This window comes from Micropterus dolomieu, linkage group LG10, assembly GCF_021292245.1.
Source record: "Micropterus dolomieu isolate WLL.071019.BEF.003 ecotype Adirondacks linkage group LG10, ASM2129224v1, whole genome shotgun sequence".
Taxonomy (NCBI): domain Eukaryota; kingdom Metazoa; phylum Chordata; class Actinopteri; order Centrarchiformes; family Centrarchidae; genus Micropterus; species Micropterus dolomieu.
This window is the reverse complement of record NC_060159.1, coordinates 17,614,420-17,641,634: the sequence shown is the minus strand read 5'-3', so window position 1 is coordinate 17,641,634 and position 27,215 is coordinate 17,614,420. Positions and strand designations below refer to the sequence as shown.

The 27,215-nt window shown below is 39.8% G+C and overlaps 1 protein-coding gene across 2 annotated transcripts; it reads right to left on the bottom strand.

The window, feature by feature from the left end:
• Positions 1 to 2,897: 2,897 nt before the first annotated feature.
• lin28b (lin-28 homolog B (C. elegans)) lies at positions 2,898 to 23,709 on the bottom strand. 2 transcript variants are annotated; one of them, XM_046061317.1, is made up of 5 exons: positions 23,556 to 23,709; positions 22,655 to 22,845; positions 12,049 to 12,236; positions 9,018 to 9,342; positions 2,898 to 8,859 (listed from the first exon to the last, which is right to left on the bottom strand). In XM_046061317.1, exons 1-4 carry the CDS (start codon positions 23,563 to 23,565, stop codon positions 9,033 to 9,035), a joined length of 699 nt encoding a protein of 232 aa, XP_045917273.1. In that variant the 5' UTR covers positions 23,566 to 23,709; the 3' UTR covers positions 2,898 to 8,859; positions 9,018 to 9,032. The 2 variants fall into 2 exon arrangements, with proteins under 2 accessions (XP_045917273.1, XP_045917272.1); XM_046061316.1 differs by having other exon boundaries at positions 2,898 to 9,342.
• Between the last annotated feature and the right edge of the window lie 3,506 nt (positions 23,710 to 27,215).

Below are 27,215 nucleotides of genomic sequence, written 5' to 3'. Positions count from 1 at the left end.
GTCTGATGACATCTGCTGCATTTTTATATGCACACACCGGAAATAACAGTGTTGAGTGTTGAACCAGTCACATCTCCTGACAGCGGAATCGCTGTTTTGTTCACTGCTGTCAAATAGCACTCTCGTTCATCACCAAAATCCCCTATTAGGTTCTCTCAAACAAATGTTCTCTTTCTAACCCCCCCCTCTGCCTTTGAGTCATTCATACTGTTGATTCCACCTCTAGAGGAATACATCAGGCATAACGCCTTTTTCTTTCATCAAGGCAGCAGCTTTAAAGTAATTTTCCTCCTCTCATAGGGAGCCAAATGGAGACGAGAAGATGTCGATTCTCTCATCTCTTTGTCTGTCCCCTTTGATCTCTTTCAACATGAATTCCCAATGCACAGAAAGTAAATGGGATTTTTTTCCTGTCTTTCTCTGGAGCATGGTTGATCATACAAAATTGACCAGAAATGACTCCTAATGACCCCTGTGTTTTACTCAAACAAAAAAAAGAACACCCAAAAACACACTCCTGGCTATCATTACTCATAGTGCATTTTAATGAAGGATGAATAATTCAGGGTGCACTTGTAGATATAATAGCTCAGTGCGCTGATGCTGTGAACATCTTTATGGAGGCATGGTCATCTGCGTGCGTGTATGGGTGTGTGTTTTGGGGACGAGGAGGGTTTTGTGAGGAAGGACAAAGGTTTCAACGCTGCCTGCATGCCAGTGTGTGTTGTTGTCTGTCGCATTAACAGACAACAGTTGTGATTTATCTTGTATTCCCAGTGCAGGGACCCCCTCTATCTCACTGGAAAGGTTAAAGCATACAGCCTGGAGGCGGTACTACAAAGGTCAACATGCAGTTTAGGAATGAGGAATAGGACGATAGAGAGACACACAGTGAAGATATGTCCTCATCTCCTCTCACCAGCCTGCCTCTGACATCCTGAAAACACACACTGTACTGTTTGCAGCAAAGGCCCGGCAGTGTATATCCTTTGGTTCTCTCTATCATATCTCCCCTGTCTTCTCCTTATCACTGCCTGCCCGCAATACCTCCAATATCACATGCCATAAAAATAGCTGACCTTGACAAAGCCATCTCCAGAGATTGTATATGAAAAAAGGGGAGCTGTATAGGAAAATGATGGTGGGTAACAAAGGGAAACTGTAAACAAAGAGTTCATTTAATGGACCCTCACAAGCCTGGATGTGCTTAACAGAGAGACAATGAAAGAGACAGGTGGTTATATAAAGCAAGACACTGGGCCATTAAAGGTGCGGGGGAATAGAGAGAAAGGGTTGAAGAAACACCAGCGTCTTTGGTGAGTCAGATGTGTTGAGGTGATTAATCTGCTTTGGCTGTGTCCTTCACAGGCCTGAGGGGGACCAGTGATACAGCGACGCTAGGGTGCCCCCTAGTTGAGAAGAAGGGAAACTGATGAAGAAATAAATTTTCCTTCACTTTGAACTCATCATTTTTGTTTCAGTGACATGTAGGTGTTGTGATTGATATGTCTTTCTGCTGCCAAACAACTGAAGATCCATAAAATAAGTGACTTTATTCAAGGATAAAAAAAAATACACAGAGGCCAGTTTCAGTAAAAGTGACAAATTTCATGGCTGAATCTAACAATTATTTTCAATTTAAAGTAATCAGTTGATAATTTTGTGAATTAATCAATTGCTTTATTTCAAGAATGTAAAAGACAAAAATGGTCCTCATATTTTCCAAGAGCTCAAGGAGACGTCTGCAAATCTTTTGTTTTGTGGTCGCCACAGTGACGCACGATGCTTGCTTGCTTTCTCGCCAAATTTCCAGTCAGTCTACTACACTATCAGAAATAAAGGAAAAATATTTAATTAAATGATCTTAAAAAATAGATACTGAAGATATTCAGTTTTCAAGTACATAAAACAGAGAAAAGCTGCAAATCCTCACATCTGAGAGGTTGGAACCAGCATTATAAATGACCCCAATGATTAATTTGTTATCAAAATGGTTGGCAATTAATTCAGTCAGTTAACCAGTCAATTAAGTTTGTTATTTATGTTTGTGAAATGTGTCTTGATTTTATTAATTTGCCTTTGAATTTGACTTCTTATGTGATGTGTTGTGTTTGGATTAGATCTAGTATTCATTTTTGGCATCATGAGTAGTCTCAGGGTTTGGCTTAGAGGTATGTTTGGAAATTGTTTTAATTGATTAAGGCTAGGGAAATAGGTTTTGATGGGGTACTCCACTGATTTGGTATTGTTGTTAAGTTAACTGACTTATTAATATAAATAATCTCAAACACAGAAATTAGCCTGTGCCACAGCTATAAATAATAATTCATTTGGGGGGCAACCAGTCGGGTTAGGGTAGCCAAGTAACAAGCTATTCATCTGCAGTAATAACATTATTACTTGAAATATCAGTTCGCAGAATTACCAGAATACCAGAATTTCCCTTTTAAAAACAATGGGCAAAATTAAAGCAGCATAGGCAGCGATGTCCTGATTTTCATTCCTTAATATAAGTCAGGCTTCAGAAATGCCAGATCCTACACTTCCCATTTTGCAACAGTATTTTTCATTAGACCCTCCTTTCCTGGTAAACATCCGTGTCTTCAAATAATAAAATTATTTTATTATTATTATTATTAATTACTATTAATATTAATAGAATTATTTTTAATAGATTATAAATTTGTAGCTTCCACAAGCTCACATAATCACTCATGTAACGTTATTTTGTTAGACTTGAAGAAGCTCCTCCAAAGCTGCATATGAACTATTTACACAGTAAACTGATCCTGATCTTGTGTTAAATTGGTAACAGAAAAACAAGTGTGTGCAAATGTATGAATTTTACAATCCGAATTACACAGAAATGAATATCCAAGCAAACATTAAACCACTAGTAAAATTATACATACTTTAATGCCAATATAATATGTTTATTTTCCAATCAAGTAAAACATTTCAGACATTTAAAAAAAAAAATCCAATCCAAGATTCACAGAAATAAAAAATGCAGTACACTTATATTGGGGTTTAACATAATGAGTGATATGCACATAGAATAACATTCCCCACCCCATTCAAAAGCAATCAGTGCTTGGCTCTAGACATACTCCAGAGAAAGAGAGCACATAAGACTCCCTCTGGCCACAATGTAGAGAGTAAAACATAAACAAACATGACAAATGTGAGGTTATTAGTCAATACAAGGAGGTATCTGCACTTTTAACTGCCTTGGTTGGATTTATAGGTCCTTCAGAGGTTCAATTTTTGTATGAATGAAAGTATGATTTCATGTACATAAACACAATATGGATCTGACGAGATACAGTTCAGTTTAAAAAAAAAAAAAAATCATCATAAATGATCATCCCCTAGAATACATTGTGTCAAGGCAAAGCACAGAGCAGCTGATAAAGGCAGCAGTTGAGGTATGTGAACTTCAGTCAGTCTGCAGTCATCTCCTAAACAACCACATGAGGGAGCAGTGAGACAGACTGCTGAGGTTTCCCTGTCTGTGATCATGGCATAGTACATCCCGTCAGTCTACAGAGGCCTTTGATACATTAAGGATAATTCAGGTTTTGTCACGAGTATATAGGCCAAAATGTGATTTTTTTTTATTTTTTTTTTTTGTATTTTGGAGTAGTCTTTGGACCAGGAGTGCATGGTTTTAGTCTCTGAAGCATCGTAAATATGCGGACACTGCAAGTACACTTTCCCTTCATTTATATTAGTTATAATTCTAATTTAATTAGGCTATGTAGGACTAAGTCACTGTTGAATGAAATCCTCACATTTTGAGATTTGTAACTTGAATGCTACTTTAGGGTGTGAGAAAATACTTTTAAAAACCTTTAAAATTCAACTCAACTATGTCACAAAGACAGTGTCAAAGAGTTTGTCATATTGGGAAAGAAGCGTGTATGCTGTGCCAGCAGCTGGTTAGCGTAGCTTATTTTAAGACTGGAAACAGGTGAACACAACTTTACTAGATATAACATGTCCACAAACAACATGTTGTATTCACAAAGTAACTGTAGTGTTTAGTTAGACCTTCTGAGGTGCTGGTAGGGACAGGGTTAAGCTAGCTTCCCCCCCCTGCTTCCAGTCTTTGTGCTAAGCTAAGCTAACCAACTGCTGGATGTAGCCGGATATTTAACGGACAGAAGTCAGACTTATCTTACTCTCCACCAGAAAGCAAGGAGCCTAAGCATATTTCCCAAATCATTTAAGTATTAATTTAAAACAAAGTTTTCTGAGATACATAGTTCTCACTAAACAGCGACAAAATCAGTCCAATTTTAAATATGCATGTATGACAGTTTCCGCAGAGCTAACATTACTTATTTTTAAAGCCCAAGTCAAACCGGAATTTCCGGGTTTCTGTTCCACAAGCGAGAACTTCATTCAAAATCCCAATGACTACTACAACAGTATGTTGTGTGGCTGGCTTCATCAAATGGGGGTCCATGGTCTAAATTGTGTCAGATTAGGGGTCCTAGATGTGAAAATGCTTGAGAACCACTGGTATAGACAACAAAGATTATAACTAAAGAGTTGTAAAAAATGACTAGAAGAGAGTTGGCGAGTGTTATGGATATCGGAAATGAAGTTACGGTAACGCGTAAATATTTTTTGTCGATGGGAGTAGTAGTTTTTCTATCCTTACTACTGTAAGGGATCAGTTTGTAATATCAATTGCTGTTGCGGATGCCATTCTGTCTGGACAGTAAACCACAGGAACAAGTATTTTTTTCAGAAAGACTGACGAAAGAAATGAGTAACTAAGCTAAGTTAGTGGAACAGAGGCTAACCTGGATGAGAGGTCATGACTTCGGCTCTCTGTTGTGTGACAAACATAAGACCGAAAAGCCTGAATTATCCTATCAAATCCCACAACCCTACACAAATACATTTAATAAATGATTTAAACAAATAGTGTTTTTTAAGTTAATCTGATTTATCCCAGTTTCTAAATAAATATCAACCTTTGTTAACATGGTGTCATATGAGTGATATTCTTCTTCTCTCCTTCTCTACAATTACTCTGAACTCTGTATAAGCCCACATGGCAGGTGTCATGCACTAGTGTTGACCCTCAGATTTGTGTGAATTTCAAACGAAGGAGCCACAACGCAGTCATTTGGGGGAAATGTGTGACCACACTCTAGATATTTGTTGTTTTTATTTCTTGTATTCAGTGGCAGCAAATTACATCTGAGAATACAGTGTTCTCTTTTAAAGGCCCAACACTCAAACTGGAGCCTTCTGCTGAGATAGAACTGGTACATTCAGGTTCATAAACAAATCACAAATGAATTTCGATGATTGCATGGGTGAGACTCTTTGCGGTGTCTTAGGTTTGCATGATTCAAAACTTAAGACAAGTGGGAAGATATTAATAACACAATTCTACCAATTTGTTATCCTACATGCAGCCCTGACAAACCTCTAAGATAAGCATTTATTACTACCTTTAGAAGATTATTCTCCTATATGAGAGAGGATTTTGGCTGTGTTAAGTACTGAACAGGACAACAAACGGGATCAATCAGTAGTTACATTGATTGGAAGAAAATATAAAAGCTACTTACAACAATAATATCACTATATTTTACGGCGGTTTTGTATTTTGTTCATAACTGGCATGAACAAGCATTGAGTTCCATATTTAGGCCCACTGCAACATAGTGATTCTCTGTGAACTTAAAACCTGCGGTCACCTGCAAAAATCAATCTTTGATCTCATGAGTTAGTTAACAATAAGTACTGATAACAATTTTCATCTTTATAAACATTTTTTAGAATGACGTCTATGCAATGTCACCATTTAGTACAAAATCTACTGATTTGATGTTAACTGTTAAACAATGGCGCTCTAAAACCCCAAATGTAGTTTGCACCAATAAGGGGCTTCATCTCCAAACCACACAACTTCTGATTATCTGAGGCTGTAAAAATGGCTGACAAAAAGGCCATTACCATGGAGCCCAAAAGAGGAAAATATCTATTTGGTAATAGGGTCAGACAAACAAAACACAGAGACAGGCACTCCTTGTGCGAAGTACAATACTATTCTTGTCCACCTTAAGCCCATCATATCAAGTGGTTACAAAAACGGTTATGATAAAATACTTAAACTAAAACCAACAGTCAATGTCTTTTCAAAATGTGTTCACACGGAATTGTAAAGTATTTCATATTTAACATGTCTATAGCTAGCCCAACAAACTGAGGTAAACTCACTGGCTGTCCGCAGTTGAGTGATGAGTGTATACTATACTGACAGTTTAACACAGAGCTGGCAGAAAAACTTCAACCTGGATGTGTGAGACAAAACACGCCCATTCAGAAAATGTGTGAGTAAAACCTTCAAAAAGAGCTTTGATTATAAGATATATTTGGAGTCACAAGTGACAAGCCATTTCAGGGCCGATTCGTTGAAAAAGCCGTGTGACTCTAGTGCGACTAGTGGCAATTTCATTAACAAACAACTGCATGGAGGAATGGGGCTGGGAGGAGGTAAGGAGTTTGTGGAGGAACAGCTCATATGAGGTAGGCTTTTGCTGTAAACAAAAAAAAAGTTTTGCAGTAATGAAAAAGTAACTGGGAAGGAAGACCAGGGAGTCTGTGGCAACACTAGGGAACTTCTCACACAACACCTCATTACAATAGAGACCTATAGTTAATCATACAAGCTCATCATAAAATATACAAAACAAAAAGAAATGCACAACTATGTATAACTCAAGAGGTAGTTGCTAATATCAATACATGAATCAGTTACATATGTCTCTTCACCGTTGCTTAACAGAGTTTGTTGAGTCAGTAAGTGGATGATTCCCAAAAGAATAAAATACACTTTTTTTTGGTTAATTCCCTGAGAACAGTTCATCATCCTGAGAGGAATTGTGTGTAGAAATGTAAAAATACATCATACAAAAAGATGTTGTTTCCATAAAGATCTGAGCATGGGCTGTGCTCGTCATGTGGTTTGGTAATTCACTTTTTTTTTTCCTGTCATGCTGCATCGTTGAAGATTTGATTTTTAACGCACGCACACATTCAAAGAGCTGTACATAAAAACAAATGACTGCAGTGTTGCGCTTTCAGCAATAAGACCCTCTTATTCTGAAAGAACGAGGATAGCAAGCACTTCAGCAAGTCGCAGCTTTAAATGCCTTCAAAATATAAAGCCAAACTCTTTGGTATAGAAATATACCAAAAAAAGTTGGTTGTCTACTTAGAGCTTTTAAAAAAAACACACAAGCTATTTTGATATCATCATACAAAGTTATTTGATTTGTCAGAACATTAAGATACAAACTCCAAAGCGACCCGGCGTGAACTTTTGTGAGAGGTCGACTTGAGATAAGCTCTTTTCACATTCAATATGGTCAGACAAGAGTTGGTAGGTCACAAATAAGTGCCACTAAAGCCATGCTTGTGATTCAAGTTATACCAAAAGCAGCACTCTTTCTCTCCCTCCCCCTCTCTCTTCAATGAGTCTGTCTGGCGTTACCTGGCTGGTGCTAACTAACAACTGATAGGCACAGATGGAAGAGGGACAGGTGGTCCGATCTTACTGTAACACAGCTGGGAGAGCAAACAGCTCAACGTTCTGTGACATTCATTTCCAGGAGGAAGGATTGGTGAGGTATTAAGTAAGTAGAGCAGCTGTGATGATACTGTAATGGTCTGACACTACACAAATAATCAAACCAGGCGAGTCTTTGTGCTGGATCAGAGGCCATTGCTGACTACTTGATCTAATTGAGAAGAAGGCGCGGGGTGAAAATTAGAATAAAAAAAAGGTCCGTTTGGTTTGTCATGGATAAAAACGGTTAAATAGAGTGAGAGCTACAAGTTTTCACACAACAGCAAAGTATCCCATGCAATATACAGGGCTATTTACCTATGTCAGAGCTAATTCCTTATATATGCATTACTTAAAGTTAATAGAATTTCAATTATATCTTGTGACTTTACATATATATTAAATGACTTAATACTATGATTTGTAAACTGTGATGTTATTTTCAGCTAATTACGCAACAACCAAAATGGAAGTCTAGTGATCAATGCATTACCTTGAATCTAAACTATGATCTAGCTGGATTATATGATGTTTTGTCTAAGTCGTGTCTATCTCTATTAATAGGAAACTGAAAGTTAATAGTGTTGACTCGCACCTGGAGATGAGGCACTCCAGCATGCACAACACATGCATACAAACACACGCTTTTTCTCTCTCTCTCTTTCTCTCAGTCTTGCACGCGCATGCACAAACACATGCTCACTCTTTGACAATCAGTTGGTCCAGTCCTTTTCATGTAAGAGAGGAGTATGGAGTAAATGTTTCAAGATTATATAGAATGCGTTTAGCAGCCCACTGTCTGAGGAAAAATCCCACTGGAATCCATAAAGTTTCCCTAAAGATCTTTAGAAGCCAAGCTAACAATCCTATGGGGCTGGATTATCACTTAGAGGGTCTTGAGCTTTTAAGTCTTCTACTAATCCTTCTAAAAATGAGCTACCGTGTGCGCTAAACGAATGCATCATGGTTTTTGGAATGATTAGGCCTACAGGATATAAATTTGTGGCTGTAAATCTACAACATCTGTAAGGAAAAAGCGTTCAAAATGGCCAACACTTAGGTCCAAGGGGGGGAGGGGGGGGGATCATCAAACCAAGATTCATACCATGTTGTTTCACTCTTGAGCTGCACTGATTGAAACAAGAAAAACAGTCATTCCCTGCAGTCACCATTCCAGCGGTGGTTGCCATAGCTGCACCAGATGACTGCAAGTCAGTCACTCACATTCATGCACGTCCGTACCCCGGTGATCGTTGCCATAGCTGCGCTGGTTAGAAAAAATAAAAAACAAATAAAATAAAAAGTAGAAGAAATTAAGAACTCCCATTTTTTCACAGGTGTGAGGTAGATGAGGGGGGGCTTCAGGTATCCTTGATTAAGGGGAGACATGAGGGTCAGGGGTTAGTGGTGATAGGTTCACCTCTATGGGCTGTTTTCAGGATTTCCTCCATCTCTGGGTCCGGGGGCCACGCGTGTGGGGCTCCTCTGGGGAGGAGGAGGAGCCCTCCAGGGGAGACGAGCCGGAGCGCTCCTCCTCCTCTGGGGGGCAGAGGTAGGTCCCGGTCCCCGGGCTGAAGGCCGAGGTAGACGCGTGTTGGTCCTGAGAGCCTGTGGTAGGCGCCAGCGCCTTGTGGGGACACTGAGCCACCATGTGCGTGATGCTCTGGCAGTAGTGGCATTTCTTTGGCTGGGGGGGCAGGCCACACTCCTTGGCATGGTGATCCAGACCTCCACAGTTGTAACAGCTGCAGTGGACAGAGGAGACAAGGAGGAAAGATGAAAACATATCAAGAGCAATAAAAAGTAGAAACCCTTATCACATGATTCCTTTGTTTCATGAAACAGAAAGCTTTAGAGTCCACATAAAACATCAGCACTGCAGTTGAAATACTTGCTCCAACTAGGATTCACCACTAGATGGTAGTATGACACATGATATTGCTCTGGATCAAACAGAGTAGCATTCTGTGCCATGCCAAACTACACTGTGTTATTAAATTTGACAAGTTGCAATTGGGTGCTGAAAGAATAAAAAAAAAACACAATAAAAACTAAGTCAAGGCAAAAGTGGCCACCACCTATTCTGCTCTACATCAAAACAAATGGAACCTTTTTCTGATGTTTTAGGTGTTAGGTGCTCTCATTTAAGGCTTGGGGTACTAAATAAGTCAGGTTACAGTGTCTTGTTATTTGCTAGTCTTATATTTAACACTCCTCAGGCCACAAAGTCTAGAACAGGTGCCATTTCCACTGTTTTGAACTGATTCACGGATATGGCCAAACAAAGTCTTTACGTAGAAGCTGAAAGCAGCACATGATTATGAAACATGCCTCACCATCAAGGTTTTAAAGTGCATCCAGTTTGACAATTAACAAGATGAGCATGGACACGGTAAACCGGCATATTTGCAAAATTTTCCCACTTTATGCCAGGTTTTTCTAAAGATAGATAGAAAGATAAAGTCTGTTTCAGTCTTCATTGCTTTTGAGAAGGGGGCTGAATTATCTCCAGAGTATTTAACATCCATGCATCCAACATAAACAACATAGACGTTCACGTTTATTACATAGCAAGGATTTTTTCTCTGATGTGTTTTTGCAATACCTCTTCTTGCAGTTAAGATGCTATCAGCATGTGTCCTCGCAACCTGGATTCACAGAACTACAACTGGCTTCATATCATAGCAAAACAATTGTCTGTACAATTTATATTAACAATTATGTATTCATTTGTAGTAGACTTAAGGTCATATTGAGATTTTGATTACATAAACAATTTATTCAAAAATCTTAAAATTAAATTCCTTCTGAAGTCTCAGATGACACAGTGGCTAATTCTAAGACAAACGTTAAATTGATTAAAAGGCTTTAAACTAGAAATGTCAGCATTTACATAAAACTATGCAGTTTCAGAAATGTAATTATTTTCTTAGCAACAAGGCTTGTGCAATAAGTATAAACACGTTGTCATGTCTAATTCTTAACAACTAAGATTAAATATTATATTCTGTAAAAAAAAAAAAATTTAAAAGGTAATTGGTTCGGATGCCTTGGATGGGGATTTATCAATTGCTCGACAACTTGATGAACTAGTCTATATTGTATACAAAGAAACTGTAAACCACCTCTGATACCACCCTAACGAAGACAAAAGCCTGCTCAAAACATTTGGGGAATAAATCGGGTATGTCAGATATGACTTGTGCAACATGTTTCATTTTGATTGAGACATTTTCTTCAGGGCGCAGTGTTATTTTGGCAAGTACTTCAGATGAGCACTTGAGCAATCTGCTCCTTATTTAATGCCTTCAGTTATTATTTCCACAAAAACTGGATATTTCAACACACTTCTTACATCGAATCCCTGCAAACTACAGAGCACTCACTGGTGTAAAGAATGGACCACAAATTAGTTGGTTGCGTAACAGAGTGACCGGCAGGGGTCAGAGCAGCGCAACTGCCACAGGAGCCGCTCACACTGAGCGCGCTCACAAAGACTGATGACATCACAGACATCTACCTGCCATCTCTGAATCTAATACTGCCTTGCCACCACCTTAGTAGAAGGTAGACACTTGACCTAACACTGGATCAATTATCCCAAATAAACTGAATTATTCAGCTGTGTAAAACAATCAGAGAGCCTTCTCTCCCAGGTACTGTTTCCTCCTTTCGAACAAAAGCTTTTCTTTTTACACCTTGAAAAACTGGACGGCAGAAGATGCTGTGGTGCGGCAACAACAAGCAACATAACGAGTGGCATAGCTGGACTTTCTAATATAAATGTAACATTGTAGTCATGTGACGCCTTCCTACAACAGATATCCTCGGCTATGCCTGGTGGGGTTTGCTATACGTCATTCTGTATCAGGATGAGGACAGCGAACGCAGCCTCCTCTGCTTAAACCACCAGGCGTTTTCAAGCAGCTCCATATGGCTCTCTCTGACAGATTTTTAGCAAAAGCACCCTTCAGGATTTTACTGAGGACAAAACAATTGATTGAGCTACTGCCGCATTGAGATGCATATAAGCCCAGTACATCCCTGTGCTAATGCCGTCTCTAATGTAAAAGCTGGCAAATTGATTTAAAATAGCGGCGATGGCAGGCAAAGTGCCCTATTCAATTCCTTATTATGGTGCACAATAACCATAGCAACAGGCATGTACTCGGGCAGATTGAACAGATTTAATCTATAATCTCAGCCCACTCAAAAATAGCTCACTGCAGTGAGATCTACATATAACATATGTCTCGCTCAACTATAGGAAGCCTTGTTTCTGAATGCTACCTATGCTCACATACATTTAGGTTTTATAAGATGAAGCCAAGATTGGTAAGATGTGCATGCATGCATATCGATCATTACATGATTCCTGCAGACACAGAAAATGTTTTTTTTAAATCATTCCTTTTTTCCATTTTCATGTTTCTTAATCCTATCATACTCACCGGTCTCCCTTTGGTTTGCGTTTCTGGAGTGGGACCTTCCCTTTGGGTCTTCTCTCGCTGCCTGCACAGGGTCCCCCACCAGGTCCGGTCACCCGCAGGGACTCCAGGCCCTTTGAGGACTTCTTATAGGTGAACTCCACCTGCTCACCCTCCTTTAAGCTGCGGAAGCCCTCCATCACCAGTTTGCTCTGTTGGGAGAAAAAAAAGCAATTATCAATTTAAAAGTGGCAGACGTTAAAAGCTCAAAGAATTCTTTGGAAAAAATATATATAATGCCTGCAATACCCAAGGGCCTGTATGGAAGTCAGAGTCACAGTTATAAAAGGCTTTGACATAAGTTAGTGCTTATGTTACTTAAAATTGCTAAAATGTTAGTATCAAAACATAAATTTACACGTTTCTGTGTAATAACAATAACAATAATAAAATATAATAATAATAAGCACATTTCAATGTAACACGGCAGCAAGAAAATTGCTATCTGAGTCATTTAAATTATCGTTTAAATGACATCCACATGTCCTTAAATCATTGTAAATCATTTGCAGAGGAAATTCAAACATCTCCAGTAAGTCATTTTTAAATTCTTTATGTAAACAATGGTATCGAGATGATCGGTTCTACTGGGTATTTTGCAACCTTGAATGATACAATAAACTGAAAAACACCATATGCTTCTTCTTCGATAGGTAAGTGAAAAGCACAGAGCCTCAGTCTTGAGCAGAAAAGGTCATTTTTCAGTGTAAAGACTCAGTTTAATGCCTTAGTTCTTAATTTCTGCCCGCACAGCATTCAACTTAACATTAATGTTATGCAAGCCCACACCTATCAGAGCTAATTTAACACAAATATTGAACAGTTGCCTGAGAGCATCATCGGGTCTGTGAGTGAAGAAACAACTATCAACACTTTTCATCTCCAAATAAATTGTAAAACAAGAAACGGCTCTTATTAACAGCAGGAAGTTTACTGTGGGGGCTTGTATGCACCGCTGCATGCGGCAAACGCAACATGCTACAGTACACAATGTACACAGAAAAACATCATTTCAAACATGGCAGACTGACTGTATGTGGTTTGCACCAACTGTCATGACAGTCTGTGCACACAGGGACTTATCTCACACACATCGTACTTCTTATACTCTTTTTATCTACTTTTTGCAGAGGCACTACTTCCTATTCCTTCTGCATGGAGAAAAAAAGACAAGTATGTCGCACCCATGCAATCATTTTCCCCCAGCACATCCACCATCCATCTTATCTACATGATCGGCATTATTGATTTAGTTACTACATAACCTCTGGACAATGATTTATGTCTTGTTGAACGCACAGAACGGACGGCGGATTTGCACTGTATCCATGACCTTCATGAATCGCAGCCAGCCCTGCGGATTTCAGCATAGGTAAACACACACCCACACGAGCATGCAGTGTGCAGAGCAAACCTACTACCTACTATACATCGAGGCCTAAAAATAACACAGGCTATCTGTAAATTCAGTGCCTGCTGTAGAGACAGATGTGTAGGAGACAGGAAGAGAGAGGAACAAATGAGCTGAGGGAATCAAATGTGAAACTATAGAGGAAGGAGAGAAAATGGGCTCGGCAGTATTTTTTTCTATGAAGTCTCTGTCAACAATTTCAGTTATGCAAAGCTCTATAGGTGGTCTATTAGTAGATATAAATTAATATGTAAAAGAGAGTAAAACAAGTGGGATTGTTTAAAAGAGTGAGAAAAGAAAAAGTGACAAAAGTAGTGTGAATTAATTCCAAACTGAGAATAGTGCCTGAATTCACTGCGCTCCGATGGATATCAGATTTAAGGGTAAGATTGGGACAAATTGGGGATTACATAAGAGAGGAAAATACATTAAAAGTAGTTTCTGTTTTCTTGTATGCTTCTATTAAACGAGTTTGTTGAGAATAAACTTTAATTCCTTTAAAACCTTGTTCCAATATGAAGCTCTTTATTTTTTAAACTATTTATATTTAAAATGATAACAAATTAAAGGAGTAATACACTATAATCCAAATAAAAGAATTGTGATTGCATCAATGAAATTCTGAAGACAGATGGCTTGACTGACATATGTCACAACACCATCTCACCGCAAAATGTTTCCAAAACCTTTAAAAATAATTTTTAAATCAATTCTAATGACATTTACTAATTCAAATGCAACTGTCACTATATGCAATACTGTAAAGTTGGCCAAGACATCCACGTCATGCACAAAAAGCTTTTCAGGACGTCACAATTTAATCTCACACGCTTATATTAAATAAATCAGTTTTAGGTTATTTTAAAGGAATTTTTCATGCTATTCCATTTATAACAATCTTTTTGACAATTTAGTCAACTTAAATTAGTTTTCTATAATAGTTTTATACCTAAATACAAATGATGTATTAAAGAAAAACTTAATACATAAAATCTATTGAAAAAACTACTTTTGATTTTTTTTAAAGAATAAGACAATGTGTTCTATTTGCTACTGTGTGACCTAAGATTTTGCTACTAAAAATGTTTGTTGAAGACTCATGAATTATACACTTTTCACTGAAAAAAAAAAAAGCATGGACATGTATTTATTTTATTTTCATTTATTTCAAAGTAATGCATATATTTGGATTTTTTTGTAACATTTTTTTTTAAACATAACATGAGCAAATCTTAACGTGAGTAGCTACAAATTTTGTCAAATTCAAAAGGAAGTCCACACAGATATCCCACTGAATCAAAGCAATCACAAGGAGCCAGTTGTGCTTCAAAGTAGAAAAACTGAAACATGCATAACAAAATGGATGTTGCCCACAAAAACTTATACATGCAACAACTGTGCCTTAATATTAAACTTCTTTGTAGCTGTTCTTCCTCATTATTATTTCCCACAATTTCCAAGAATTGAAAATTGCTGGGGTTGAAATGTCCAATACTAGTAATTTACCAAAAATTTGTTCCTTACTCTCTCAGATGTCATTTCTGATTCTCCACCTGCAGTTAGTGACAGTTACAGCCAGGGCTACACTTTGATTCCAGTCGACTGCTGACTGCTGAGGACTCATGTATTGGATTTGACTTTAAAGAAAGGATCAGGGAATGGGAATGAGCGAAAGCAAAGATTTAGCACAACAGATGTAAGAGGTGGAATAAAACAGAAGTAATGATGAGGTATGTCTCAAACTGAGCTTGAGCTAAGGATCCATATCGTGGCTGTGCTGCAAAACAACAAATTCCAAGATTTAACTATCAATAATTTATTTACGTATCAACCAAAACTGCAAGGACATGCATACGCCAAACCTGACTTTCTATTTTTTAATAAAAAACAAACCAAGGAACCCCAAGCAGTCTGAGACGTGTTTTCAAATTAAAACGCCAATTGATTTCATGATTACCATCATTAAACCTGCCAAATGACTGAAAGGCATTCCTGCAGCAGAAATCACTAGAAAGCAAATAAAATATTGCGCCCATCCCCCATAAACAAAATGCATTCTGAATAATCATCGACTGGTCTCTAGACTGTGTGGCGCATGAGCTCTTCCTGTTCCTTTCCTGTCTTCAGTCCACAAGTAGCTTGTCTCTCCAGGTCAAAGTTGAGAGGTTTATCTCAGCACCCTACCCCCTCTCCAACCCCGTCAATGCCCACAATGCACCAGCGAGGAAACCACACAACCCCTTTTGTTCTGCAGAAATGCAGGAAAACACACACACACACACACACACACACATCTCCTTCATACAAGACATGGCATCACACTCATGCCTTCATGTCTCAGAAGAATTTAATTTCTGAAGCATGAGCTTGCAACAGCTCAGTCTCTCCACAATTACGTATAAAACGCAGCATGTGGATGCACGTGTGTGCGTGTTCCTCCATGTGTCCATGTGTATGCCTGTGTCAATGTGTGTGAAAAAAAAACATTTATGAAAAAACTTCACACAATCAGAACCTGTAACCCGAGTCCCCGCCTCTCGGGTGACCTGGCGGGTGTCCTGACCCGTTTCAGTTTACGCACGGAGGTCAGGAGAGGGCATGACCAGGGAGAGTGAACGAGAGAACGTCAGAGAGAGAGAGGGGTAGAACACAAAATGGAGGAGTGGCCTGAAGCAGGAGGGGAGTGGAGGAGGGGGGTGGTTCATGGAAATGCCTCCAGCGCATTCTGTTCAGCTCCAATGGAGGAGCAACTCCTGATCAGTGGCTGGACCTGGGGGGAGCCCAGGAACAAAACCCCCATTTGATCAGGAGCCCCACAGGTCAGCAGCAGAAATCCGGGGGTCAGTGGTATAACCAGCACAGCACCACCCCCTGCCCAACTGGCAGACCACACCAGCTCTCTAACTCAGAGCCACCAGAAGCCACTGTCATCCTCAAATATGAAGAAACTGAGCCAACAAAATGGATACCGACAAGCTCCAAAATGGCATGATTATGCTTACCAGCTTCCCTATATGTAATAAATATCTTCCTATAGCTTCACATGTGTGACTGTTGGTGTATAGGAAGGAGCCAGCGATCAATACGGACTCCCAACATCCTGGATAGAAATAGCCCTCCTTTTCATCAGCCCTGGCCCTCATCATCACCAGGCCCAGCAATCAATACAGGAAGCAGTAACATGAGGGGATGGGGAAGCGGAGAGAGGACACCCACCATCCTCCACCAGCCTCTCGCTCTCTGTGCCGACCACCGGCTATGAAATGGCTAATTGTGGGACGCTTTAAATCAGAGGTGGCCCAACGCAGAGCTGCGCGCTCGATCGTGCTCGTATGAAGCAGAAAGGGGGTGTGTGTGTAGGGGTGAGCGTGACGGAGATGGCTGCGACCATGTGGCGTGGTGCCATTAAGTAGCTTTTTACACACAGGAAATGCTAAGTGGACAAAGCTGGGCCAGATCAGCTCAGATGGACATAACCCAACAGGACGCATATAAACCAAAGAAGAAAGAGGAGAGAGAAAGCTGGATGGGAGGAGAAAAAAAAAAAGCACACATGCACACACAAACATGCCGATGAAAACCACCAACAGAGCCGCTCTCATGACGCTGACACCAAAGCCCTCCTCAACACGTTGTCATTAGTGGTCCTGACCCTTGAACCATGCCCAACCCCCATCAAACACTTAAAAGCCTTCATGTTTCCCCTGCCTCAAATTAACAACATCCAACACCCCCGATTATGACTGGGGCAAATATTTGATCTGGGGGAGGAAGCACTAGATCATCTTGCTACGTTTATCAGCATGAGAGGGGAAATGAACCTCGCTGAGGTGACTGGTGATAAAACACACAGCCAGCTAATAACTGGACAGAAGCAGAGTAACAAAGTCACAAATGGGTGTGCTCTTTCAAACATTAAGCTTTGGAGGAAGTGACACACCTGTGGGAAATTATTAATGGAAAATAATAATTAAATATAATATTATATATATATATATATATATATAAAGTGGTTGAGAAATAAAAAGGTTCATAGTTGATTATTAAGACTTGTAACATATTTTTCATACTAAATAAACTTTCACCACAATAGATGGCATTAGAACAGGCTTACATTTTCAAATATTAACAGCATTTGACTTTCAGTTGTATAAGCAATATTATTACTGCACATGGTTTAAATTAAAATTATTATTAATTCATTTTGTTGCAGCTGATTACATTTGCAAATGAAAAAACCAGCAGCTACTGTTAGTATTTTTCTTTTGGTACTAAATTCAACCTACATGCACTAGCATTATGTCAAAACAAAACTGATGCGGCATTATGGTTAATGGCTGATTTACTTTCTTATGGTATTTATATTAAGAGATTAACATGTAATCAAAAGTAGATCCATCTAATCCATCAATCTATCATTTCAATAGAAAAAGTGGCAGAACTGTGGCAGATCTCGTGTTTACACATTAGGCTCTTATCATCGGAGTCTTCTGCTTAGAGACAACCTCGTTTTTCATTTAAGAAAAGTTATTTTATCTCTTTCTCTCATTGCTGATGCATTTCAAACATGGTTTAAGAAAAAAAACTTTTTTTCCCATTTATCTTTTAGAGATGAAATCTGAAGGATTAGTCGATTGATTGACTTAAGTAATATGCAAGTATTTAGATTTATTTTCTTTGATTATATTTCAAACAAAAGTACCAAAAATTCTTTAGTTTCAATTTCTTAAATGTAATGATTCGATTTTTTTATCTAAAAACTGAATATCTTTGGCTTTTGGTCAGTCTTTTTTTTAAAAAACCCTGAAAACATCCATACATCGTGGAAGTTGTACAAGGCATTTTACATTGTCCCTCACATTTTTAGGAGAAAATAATGAATTAAGAAAACAATCTGCAGATTAACTGATAATGAAATTAATCGCCAGTTGCTGCCTTATTAGCTTTGTTACCATACATGTCAGTTAACAGCACTAGATAGATTATATATTATAATTATTATTATTATTATTAAACAGTAAAAAAAGAGCAGGAGAAAATGCTGATTTCAAAGACATTTACTGAATGCCTGCATTAGCTTTTATTAATGTTTTATTTTGACTGTTTATTTGAATGTTTTAATCAAATGAACATAAATAAATGTCAGAGGTTCAAACATAGCAAACACTCTGCAGACGCTCTCTTTGTATTTCAGGTGAACAGCGACTTGTTTTTAGCCCAGCTCTGCTTTCTACTCCGCCACCTTTCCAATTACCAATCATCTCCGCTGTATGTGGCCAGCTCCTCAAAAGGAAGTCACGTGACTAGTCTTTCTTCTTCTTTTGCATTTTTTGACGTGCAGAAGAGAACGGTGGGTTTTGGTGTGGGTATGGGGGGGAGTTAGTGTTGCTGCAGGAGAGACAAAGCCTGATACTGGCTATCTGGAGGCAAAGATGGGTGGGGCCTGCATGCCAAACGGTGACACGGACCAGAGGTTAATCTCACTAGGGGCCCACTTTAACCTCGCTACACAAAACACACACACTCTACCGTGTGAGCACACACACACACACTCAAAACCTAAAACATCTTACAACGGTTCACATGTAGACATTAACAACCTGGTGGATATGAGCGGAAAGTAAGAACCACACACACTCACAGGGGCACCATAAATTGAACACACACTTTGGAGTTTTCAGGAGAATAGCAGCAGCAGCAAACTGTTCAACATTTCAAACTGATTACCGACAAAGGGCAAGCAGCCCCCCACCTCATCGCCACACAACCCCTCACCCCACCCAACCCTCCTGCCTTTTTGTCTTTAAAGAAATTCCTCTTTTTAAAGAATGCCTGAGGAGAGAACACCCCCGTGTCCCAGCAGGAACTCTCACACACTCTCTCACACACACACACAGAAAAACACTCAGTCCAGGTAGAGAAGGGGTTGACAAACAGAGATAATGAAATGGCTTTATGCGTGGAATCACTGAGCAGAGAGGTGTGGCCAGTGAAGAAGCTTAATTACTCTCTCTTTCTCTCTCACTCACACACACTCAACCACACACCTCTTCCAAAAGGAAGTGATCAGATAGGAGCCCTGATGAAGAGGCCTCCCAGGAAGAGAACTCGTGGTCGGGCGGGGACCCTCTCGCTGACTCATACACACTCTCACCCTCCCTCTCTTACCTCCTGCTCCTCCACTCAGTCGTCTTTTTCCAACCTCTCGCTCATGTTTTCCTCCTTCGACTACTACTAGCACCCCAAGCCCCCCACCCCACCCCAACCCCAACCCCACACCACCAGCCCTCACCAACACTTATTTTTTCCCACATCCCTCCTCTTTCCCTCTCCTAGGAAAAATCCTTCTCTCCCCCCCCTTCTCCTGTCCTCATGCTCCCTCTTCCTCTCCCAATCGTTCTAAACTCTGCCTCTCTCTCTGTCTCTCAAACATATAGGGTAAGTGTCGTGAATAAATCAGCAATCTTTCCACTTGTTATTTTTTGTACAGCAACTGACAGCTAACCTTGTACCCATAAATACAGAAAATACTGCATGGCCCTTGCGTAAAGCCAAACTCTCTCTTTCTGCAGTTTGTATGATTTAAGTCTGTTCTATGTGCTTGTTTGCATGATTGAAATATTTGAATCCCAACAGAAATGTTCCCTACACTACAAAATATAAATGCCAGAGACTGCAGCAGCACACAAGATAACCTGGAGGATTTTAATGCAAACATTTCCTAAACACCTGGAAACAGCATCAATGTGTCTAAACGGCTTCAGGCTGACAGCAGAGAAGCAGAGAGGGAGGAACAGTCAGAGAAAATGAGTGACTGTTTTAATGAGAGCGTATAGATGAATGCAAATACTTGTAAAGGAATGGGGTGTTTTGCATTCAATATGACAATGCGCTTACGAATGCATATTCTCTGGTCTTTGTGCTAAATGACAGCTGTATTGTTATAAACATGTAGCTGGAAACACTGGGGGGAAACGCACTAGTGTAAACATGTGATTCATTGTATACTAGTCAATTCATCTATAAAGGGTTTTGTGGAAAAATTTGAATTTTTTTTAAATGTGTAAAAACAATTTGCAACAAGCTACACACAATTTTAAATATCCACAGTAGAAACTTGACAGTTATTAATTGCAACCATTTTCATTTCTACACCTTTATTATCAAAACACCAACTGAGCCTTTCAAACCACATCAAACATTTGAATAAAATATCCCTGCAGACACCTTTATGGCACCAGCCTGCACTGTCGTAGAGGTTACAAACTGCTGAGACAGACAGCGGTTTCTTTGACTTCTGCTCAGCTCTTCAGGCTGTTTCCCTCAGACTAGACCTTCCTTTCTCTCCTGCTGGCCTGGCCCACCTCTAAAACATCTCTGGCCAGCAGGGAAATTAGGAGAGCGGGAGTATCTAGATTATAGATGCAGTGCATTCAGTCAATGGACCCACAAGATGAAAGTATCAAAAAGTGATAACGTAATGCTCCAATGTGCACTCTCTCCATGAGCCTCTCCTTGATTCCAATATTTAAAAAAAACAAACACACAAACATGCATTATTTGTTGAACACATGATGATCCATGGCACAGATATAAAGATAAATGGATCAATGGTCAACATATTGTTTAAACATAATTCATTTTTCCCACCACCAAGTTCACTGCAAAATTTAAATTATTTTAGATCTGAAATATCATATCAGTCAGTCTCAATTCTAAAAAATAATAATTATCTGTATTAATGGTATATTTATAATGACCTGAAACTACAAATCACAGACCAAGGACAATTTTAAATATATAGAAACAACAAAATAAAGGGAGCTGAATGCATCAGAAATCATGGAGAAATAATAAACATAGTAGTATTAAAAGACCTCATTTCATCACAGCAAACTGTCCCAGTGGTGTCCAACTTTAGCACAACAAATAGGTGGGAAAAGCAGTCATTTCTTCAAACTCAGGGGTCCAACTTTCTGTTTTTAGACTGGAATGGAACTTCTTTAAAAAAAAGAAAAATCATACCATCAAAAGTTATTTAAGTTCCACTGGAGCAAGAACGCATTTGTGAAACCATAATTTATATTTCTCATCACTCCTAGTTTGCCTGATAATGATAAATAGACCCATCTTTTTTATTCACCTCTCCATCACTGCTGACATCTGACCCCTATGCCCCCCCTCCTTTCTCATCCAGCACAGCATCCCCTGAGTCCACAATAAAGACACCTCTAGGAGAGGGTGCCAAATGAAATGGTTGAAAATGCCTCTCCTCATCCTCAGTCGTTCCTCCCAGAGTATTTTAAAGCCACTTTATGGGACCGTAAAATGGGGCGATTAAACGGGGAGAGAAGAGGAGTTGAAAGAAGGTAGGACTCCACTGCTCTTTGTTTGCAGCAGAAAAAGTGGAAAACAGGGCCTCAGAAATGAACTCCACGCACCATAAATCAAACAGTAGCCTACATGCAGGGGAGAAACAGGCCAGACTTTACATCATAAGTGAGTGTAAAACGTAAAAAAAAAAAAAAAATGGGGGGGGGGGGGGGGGGGGGGGGGGGGCAGTGTGTTTAAATAAGATGTTACGTTTTAATGCAGCAACAAAACAGCAGCCAGGGGCAAAACGCTGGGTCCCAGAACACAAGCCGGTGTGCACAGTGACTTTTGTTGGGGTTTTTTTACACATGCTTTCCGACATGTTGGCTGGCTGGATATCAAGCAAGCTCTGCTGTCCATTAGGGCCAAGTGTGAAACTAACCATGTCACAGCCACACGACATTTCTTCCCCTTCCCTTTACAGCTGAGGTGAGCAGGGGAGGGGAAAGCTGGACGCATGAGAAAACTTCACGTTGTTTTTCTTTTTCTTCCTTCAAGCCTGTGGACAACGTGTGATTACACAGTAACATGCTGGGCAATGCAAAACATCCGGATGATAGGCTACACTGTAGGCCTATACCCAGCGAGGAGCAATAAAAAGAATGGGCTTGCGGGCATCAAGATGGGATTTTGAAGTGACAGAGGAATTGTTGGAAAAGGAAATACAACTAATCAGTCACTCTTCACTTTTCCACGGTTTAGAAAAAGCAAATCCGGAGGCCGACGCGCACCACATCCCTACAAAGCAGATGTTTATCCCTCCACTGGTTTTGTGTGTTCACTTACTTGGTGGACGAAAACATCCAGAGGGGGGTCGACCGGGCTCCCTTCGCTGCTGGTCATTGAGATAAATCCAAAGCCCATCCGGACGTTGAACCATTTGCAAAAGCCCGATCCCGACAGGATCTGAGGTCGAGTCCGGTCCTGCTGCTCGGTGGACTTGGCGGGGTCTTCTCCGCCACCTTTACCCGGCCCTCCTGAAACAAGGGAGGGCACACAAGGAGCAAGTTAGAACATTTTTCAGGCTCGGAGATACACCACAGGATGGCCATTTCCCTGCGCGCACACCGGTTTATATAACTTTAATGGGCTCTGTTGCGTAAATTAACTTCTTCAAGAAGCGTGGGGGGAATCCCCTCCACTCGCAAACACAGGCTAGTCTATGTTAAGTTCAGGGCCGGTAGAAATTTCCTATACTACTGTTTTCGACAGCACGACCATGGACGCATGGTGCTGCGATCCGCGGTGTGTATCCACGTTCCCTGAAAAAGTTACTTGTTACTCAATGACAGATGATTCGTGCACAGGCACGCTCAGTCTGTGGAACTTGTGGAGGATTTGTCTCGTGCATCTACAGCCCGCTCCCACTGTGGAGTTGTAGGCTATAGGACCCCCCCGCCTCCAAAAAAAGGGCAGGTGTAGCCTACACATGGTTCGTCGAGCTTTACTAGTGGGCAGAATCGCAGATACGCTCAAACAATGCATATATCTTAACGTAGCGAAAAACACGGTTAGATATGGAGCTCGGCAGAGGGCGGTTCGGGTCGGTATTTTAAGGAACAACAATCACGTTGCACCTTGCCCCCCCCCCTCCCTCCTCCTCCTCTTCCTCCCTCCCTCCCTCCTCGCGCGAGCAGATAGGGAGGAAAAACTAAGAGCAGAAAATAGAAAATAATTGCAGAATAACCTTCGGCCATGTTTCCCCGCGGACCCTCTGCGCCCAAGTTGCAATAGAGAAGCTTCCTCTGCGAAAACGGGCTGCGGTAGTCACCATTAATCCGACATCCTCGATCCCATCGGTCACCAATTTAGCTCGCATGGTACGGCGTGCTTTCTGCCTTTTGATATTTTTGTCATGTCTCTCTTTCTTCCCTTCAATCCCTTCCTCACTCTCACCACCTCTGTACTGCTCTCTCTCTCTCTCTGCCTCCCTCTGCCTCCGTCTCCCTCTCTCTCCCTCTCTCTCTCTCTCTCTCTCTCCTTCGCTCTCATTCGCTCTCGAGCTGGCTGTGCCCGTTCCCGTAGTGAGAACACGTGACTTTGTCAATTACATGCTTTCTGGCTACTAATTTCTGCCCTGTGATCCCAGGGAAGAGTGGAATTGGACTAGCAACCGTGAGCAGTGTTCCGCTCAGTTGTGTGATTATATAAAAAAGCACATTCAAAAATAATAGCGTATAACATAGGCTACAGTAGATTGTAGCCTACTGTTTATTTTGTGTTTTGTTGAAGTGAAAGAACTGCATAAAGGGTTTTGTACTGCTGCATAAGGCTATTATACTCTGAGATTAGATTAGACAGGATTCAATTACATTGTAATGATTCCTTTGGGGGTAATTGGTGGAGTCATAGCAGCAGGACAAAAGACAAACATGGAAAAAAAACAAAAAATAAGGCAAGAGATTATAAGAAAAGCTGATGAATATGGTAAAAAAAAAAAGACACAACATCTAAACTGTTGGGTCTGTAAAAAAATATTACACTATTATCAGGTGTGCATGCATGAAAGTGCAGCAGTGTGTCTTGTGTTGTATGCTGTGCTTCATAGAACTGGAACCAGCCTGAATAGATTTTAAAAATAATAACAACAATAACATGCATATTTACTTGCATGTTGGTTAGTTAGTTATGCACATACACACGCCCAGCCCACATGACCTTATAAGGCACCAGAAATAACAGTAGTGAAATGTGTCAGATATAAACATAATTTATATTATAGTTGAGTAAACTCATGTCTTTGTTACAGAAATAACAACCAACTATACCAAGAGATTTAAATTCCCTGTCCCTGAGACCAAAATACCTTAAAAATAATACAGAGTAAAATGTAACAGTCATTTTTCTATGCCTTCTGTGCATGGACATTATGTTTTTGAGCTCATGTTCCTAACATATGACCAGTTACCTCCCAGCAGCATCATAGTGGGCACCAGAGGAGAGCTGAACTCACAGCTTTGGAATGTGACTGGAAAACCCAGAAAAACAAACCTGGAAACTTATGTGTGCTGTCCTGTGATCTTCAGCTGTCAGTATAGAAAATCAATCTACAGGCAACAGGCTCTTTGCAGAATGTTTTCAGGAATACTGAGGTAGAAAGTAACGATTAAATGGTGGCTAAGTTTGGAGCCTGCACACCAAGGAGGGTGTCCTCGTTTCTCTTCTGCTTTGCCAAAGAATACAGACGCAGAACTTGTGATGACAATTTTTTTGCCGTGAGTGTGTACTATATTAAAAGGTTTGACATCAACAAGTGATCCAAATAAAGCAAAAGAAACCTGCCAGTATTAGTTGAGCTTAATTTAAATTTAATAAAGTTTTTTTCAAGAGACTTTTTATCTTATATAACTTGTATCAGTTTGATACTATACTTAATTACATATTATATTAATACATACTATGAATGCAGATCATATTAATTTTGTCTTTCCAAACCAAAAGAATTAAAAAGCATGTTAAGTCTTAAGATAAATCTAAACTTTGTATTAACTTAATGTAATATAATAATAGAACCAAAATCAGCTAATGTTTCAACTCCAGTCTTACTGCATATTCAAGTTCTTCCTTTATGTCCACCAACATGGGACAAACGCTCTCTAGAAGAACAAGGTCTAACCATAAACACCCAGTCTACTCAAAGCCACACAGCAGATTGATAACAACAAGCCTGAAAAATAGTACGCTTGTTGAGAAACTCCTTTTATCTCACATGTACCTTGGTGGGACGTTTCTCAAGGGGTTATTTTCCAGGTGTGAGCAAAGAGGGAAAAACACGTTGGTGGAATGAAACAACAACAAGCCCATCTCCACCCACTATGCCTAAAGAGCCCACCCTCCGGAATTCACAAGCTTTACCCCTACCCCCAATCCATCCATCCCAGCCCCCGCGCAAAGGCCTGTTTTTGAAGATGCTTGTAGAGGCGGCCTCTGCAGTGGCCACAGAGTTACTGTTTGGGTCACAGGATTGGATACCAGTGTCAGATGTTATCCACTCACTCATATCCTGACAGGACCTTTCTGATTAGGACTAGTCAGGGGAAATCACCGTAGTGCAGCTCACTGATGTGTGCAAGCTAACGACAAGGAGTTATTTAGATATGGGTGGCTTGGGTGTCCCTGTTAGTCAAAGGAAGTAACTGAAATACCAAAAACAGAGATTAGTGGATATTTTAAGAAACCTAAACTCAACATGAACACCTCATTATGGCAGAGAAAAATCGTTTAATGGGAAACGAAGGGGAGTCTGGTGTTAGAAGTATGAGGACAGCTTTACTGAAAATAGAGATTCTTTTCTTTCCATTAGTTATAACTAGAAGTTCTTCTTTGGCCACCCTTTTATTTGTCTGTACGCTACAGGATAAGATTATTGTGTACAGATCAATCTTTTTCCCCCTTCTTTATTTGTGGAGAAGTGCACATGATCTAAAAAAGATAAATTCTTCAGTGAAGTTTCGCAAAAATGTTAGGGATCTTTGGGGTTTTATTTTATTTTTTTTTTTTTTTACCTATAATCATCATAAACTCTGCTGGAAAATATTGTTTTCAAACTTGTTTTAACTCCACATCAATCTTTTCCTTCACTGTTTTGTATGTGTGTATGTGTGTGTGTGTGTGTGTGTGTGTGTGTGTGTGTGTGTCTGTGGTGGGGGGGGGGGGGGGGGGGGGGGGGGGGGGGGGGGGGGGGGGATTGATGAGAGTATAAAAAAGAGGAGCTTTTCATATGACGTTTTGCAAAACGTTAGGGAACTCATATGTGGAACATAACCATGTGCTGGCCTATTTCCAGATGAACTGAAAATACATCTTCTTTGCTTTAAATTAGATGTTTGTTTAAAAACACCACCAACTAGAAGTCAAACTTTGAAGGTATTTTTATTTGCCTTTATGCCGCAAGATCAAGCGATACATTTAAAAATAATAATTTTTCACATTGAGATGTGCAAAAAGTTATGACTATGAAGATGAACTGAAAATACAATGTATTTAGTTTACATTAGCTTTTTATCTTAAAAGCAAAACCATCTCGAAGTCATACTTTAGCTACTGTTATGTTGGCCTCATGCTACAGGCTACACTTTTTATTACTAACTTTGACAATAATGGCATGTGAAGTTGTTTAAGGTAAGGGCAAGCTATTTTGGTGAAGTTTACAATAATGTTTTGCTCTCATGTAAAGTTTATTGTAAAAAGAAACTCACCCTGTATGAAAATATATTATCCGCTTATGATTAATATAACATCACACAAACAAAGGGTTTTGTAACTGTTACTACAAATTTGCCATGATAACAGACTTGTGCAAACCCTTTCAAAGTAAAACTAAAATCTTATTATCTTATTTCCACGG

What these genes read in the sequence shown, in the direction of transcription:
- lin28b (XM_046061316.1), bottom strand. An exon ending in TGGATGTTTTCGTCCACCAA is followed by an intron (nt 12,237 to 22,654) that starts GTAAGTGAACAC and finishes TTCTCCCAACAG; the next exon opens with AGCAAACTGGTGATGGAGGG. An exon ending in CGCAAACCAAAGGGAGACCG is followed by an intron (nt 9,343 to 12,048) that starts GTGAGTATGATA and finishes TGTCCACTGCAG; the next exon opens with CTGTTACAACTGTGGAGGTC.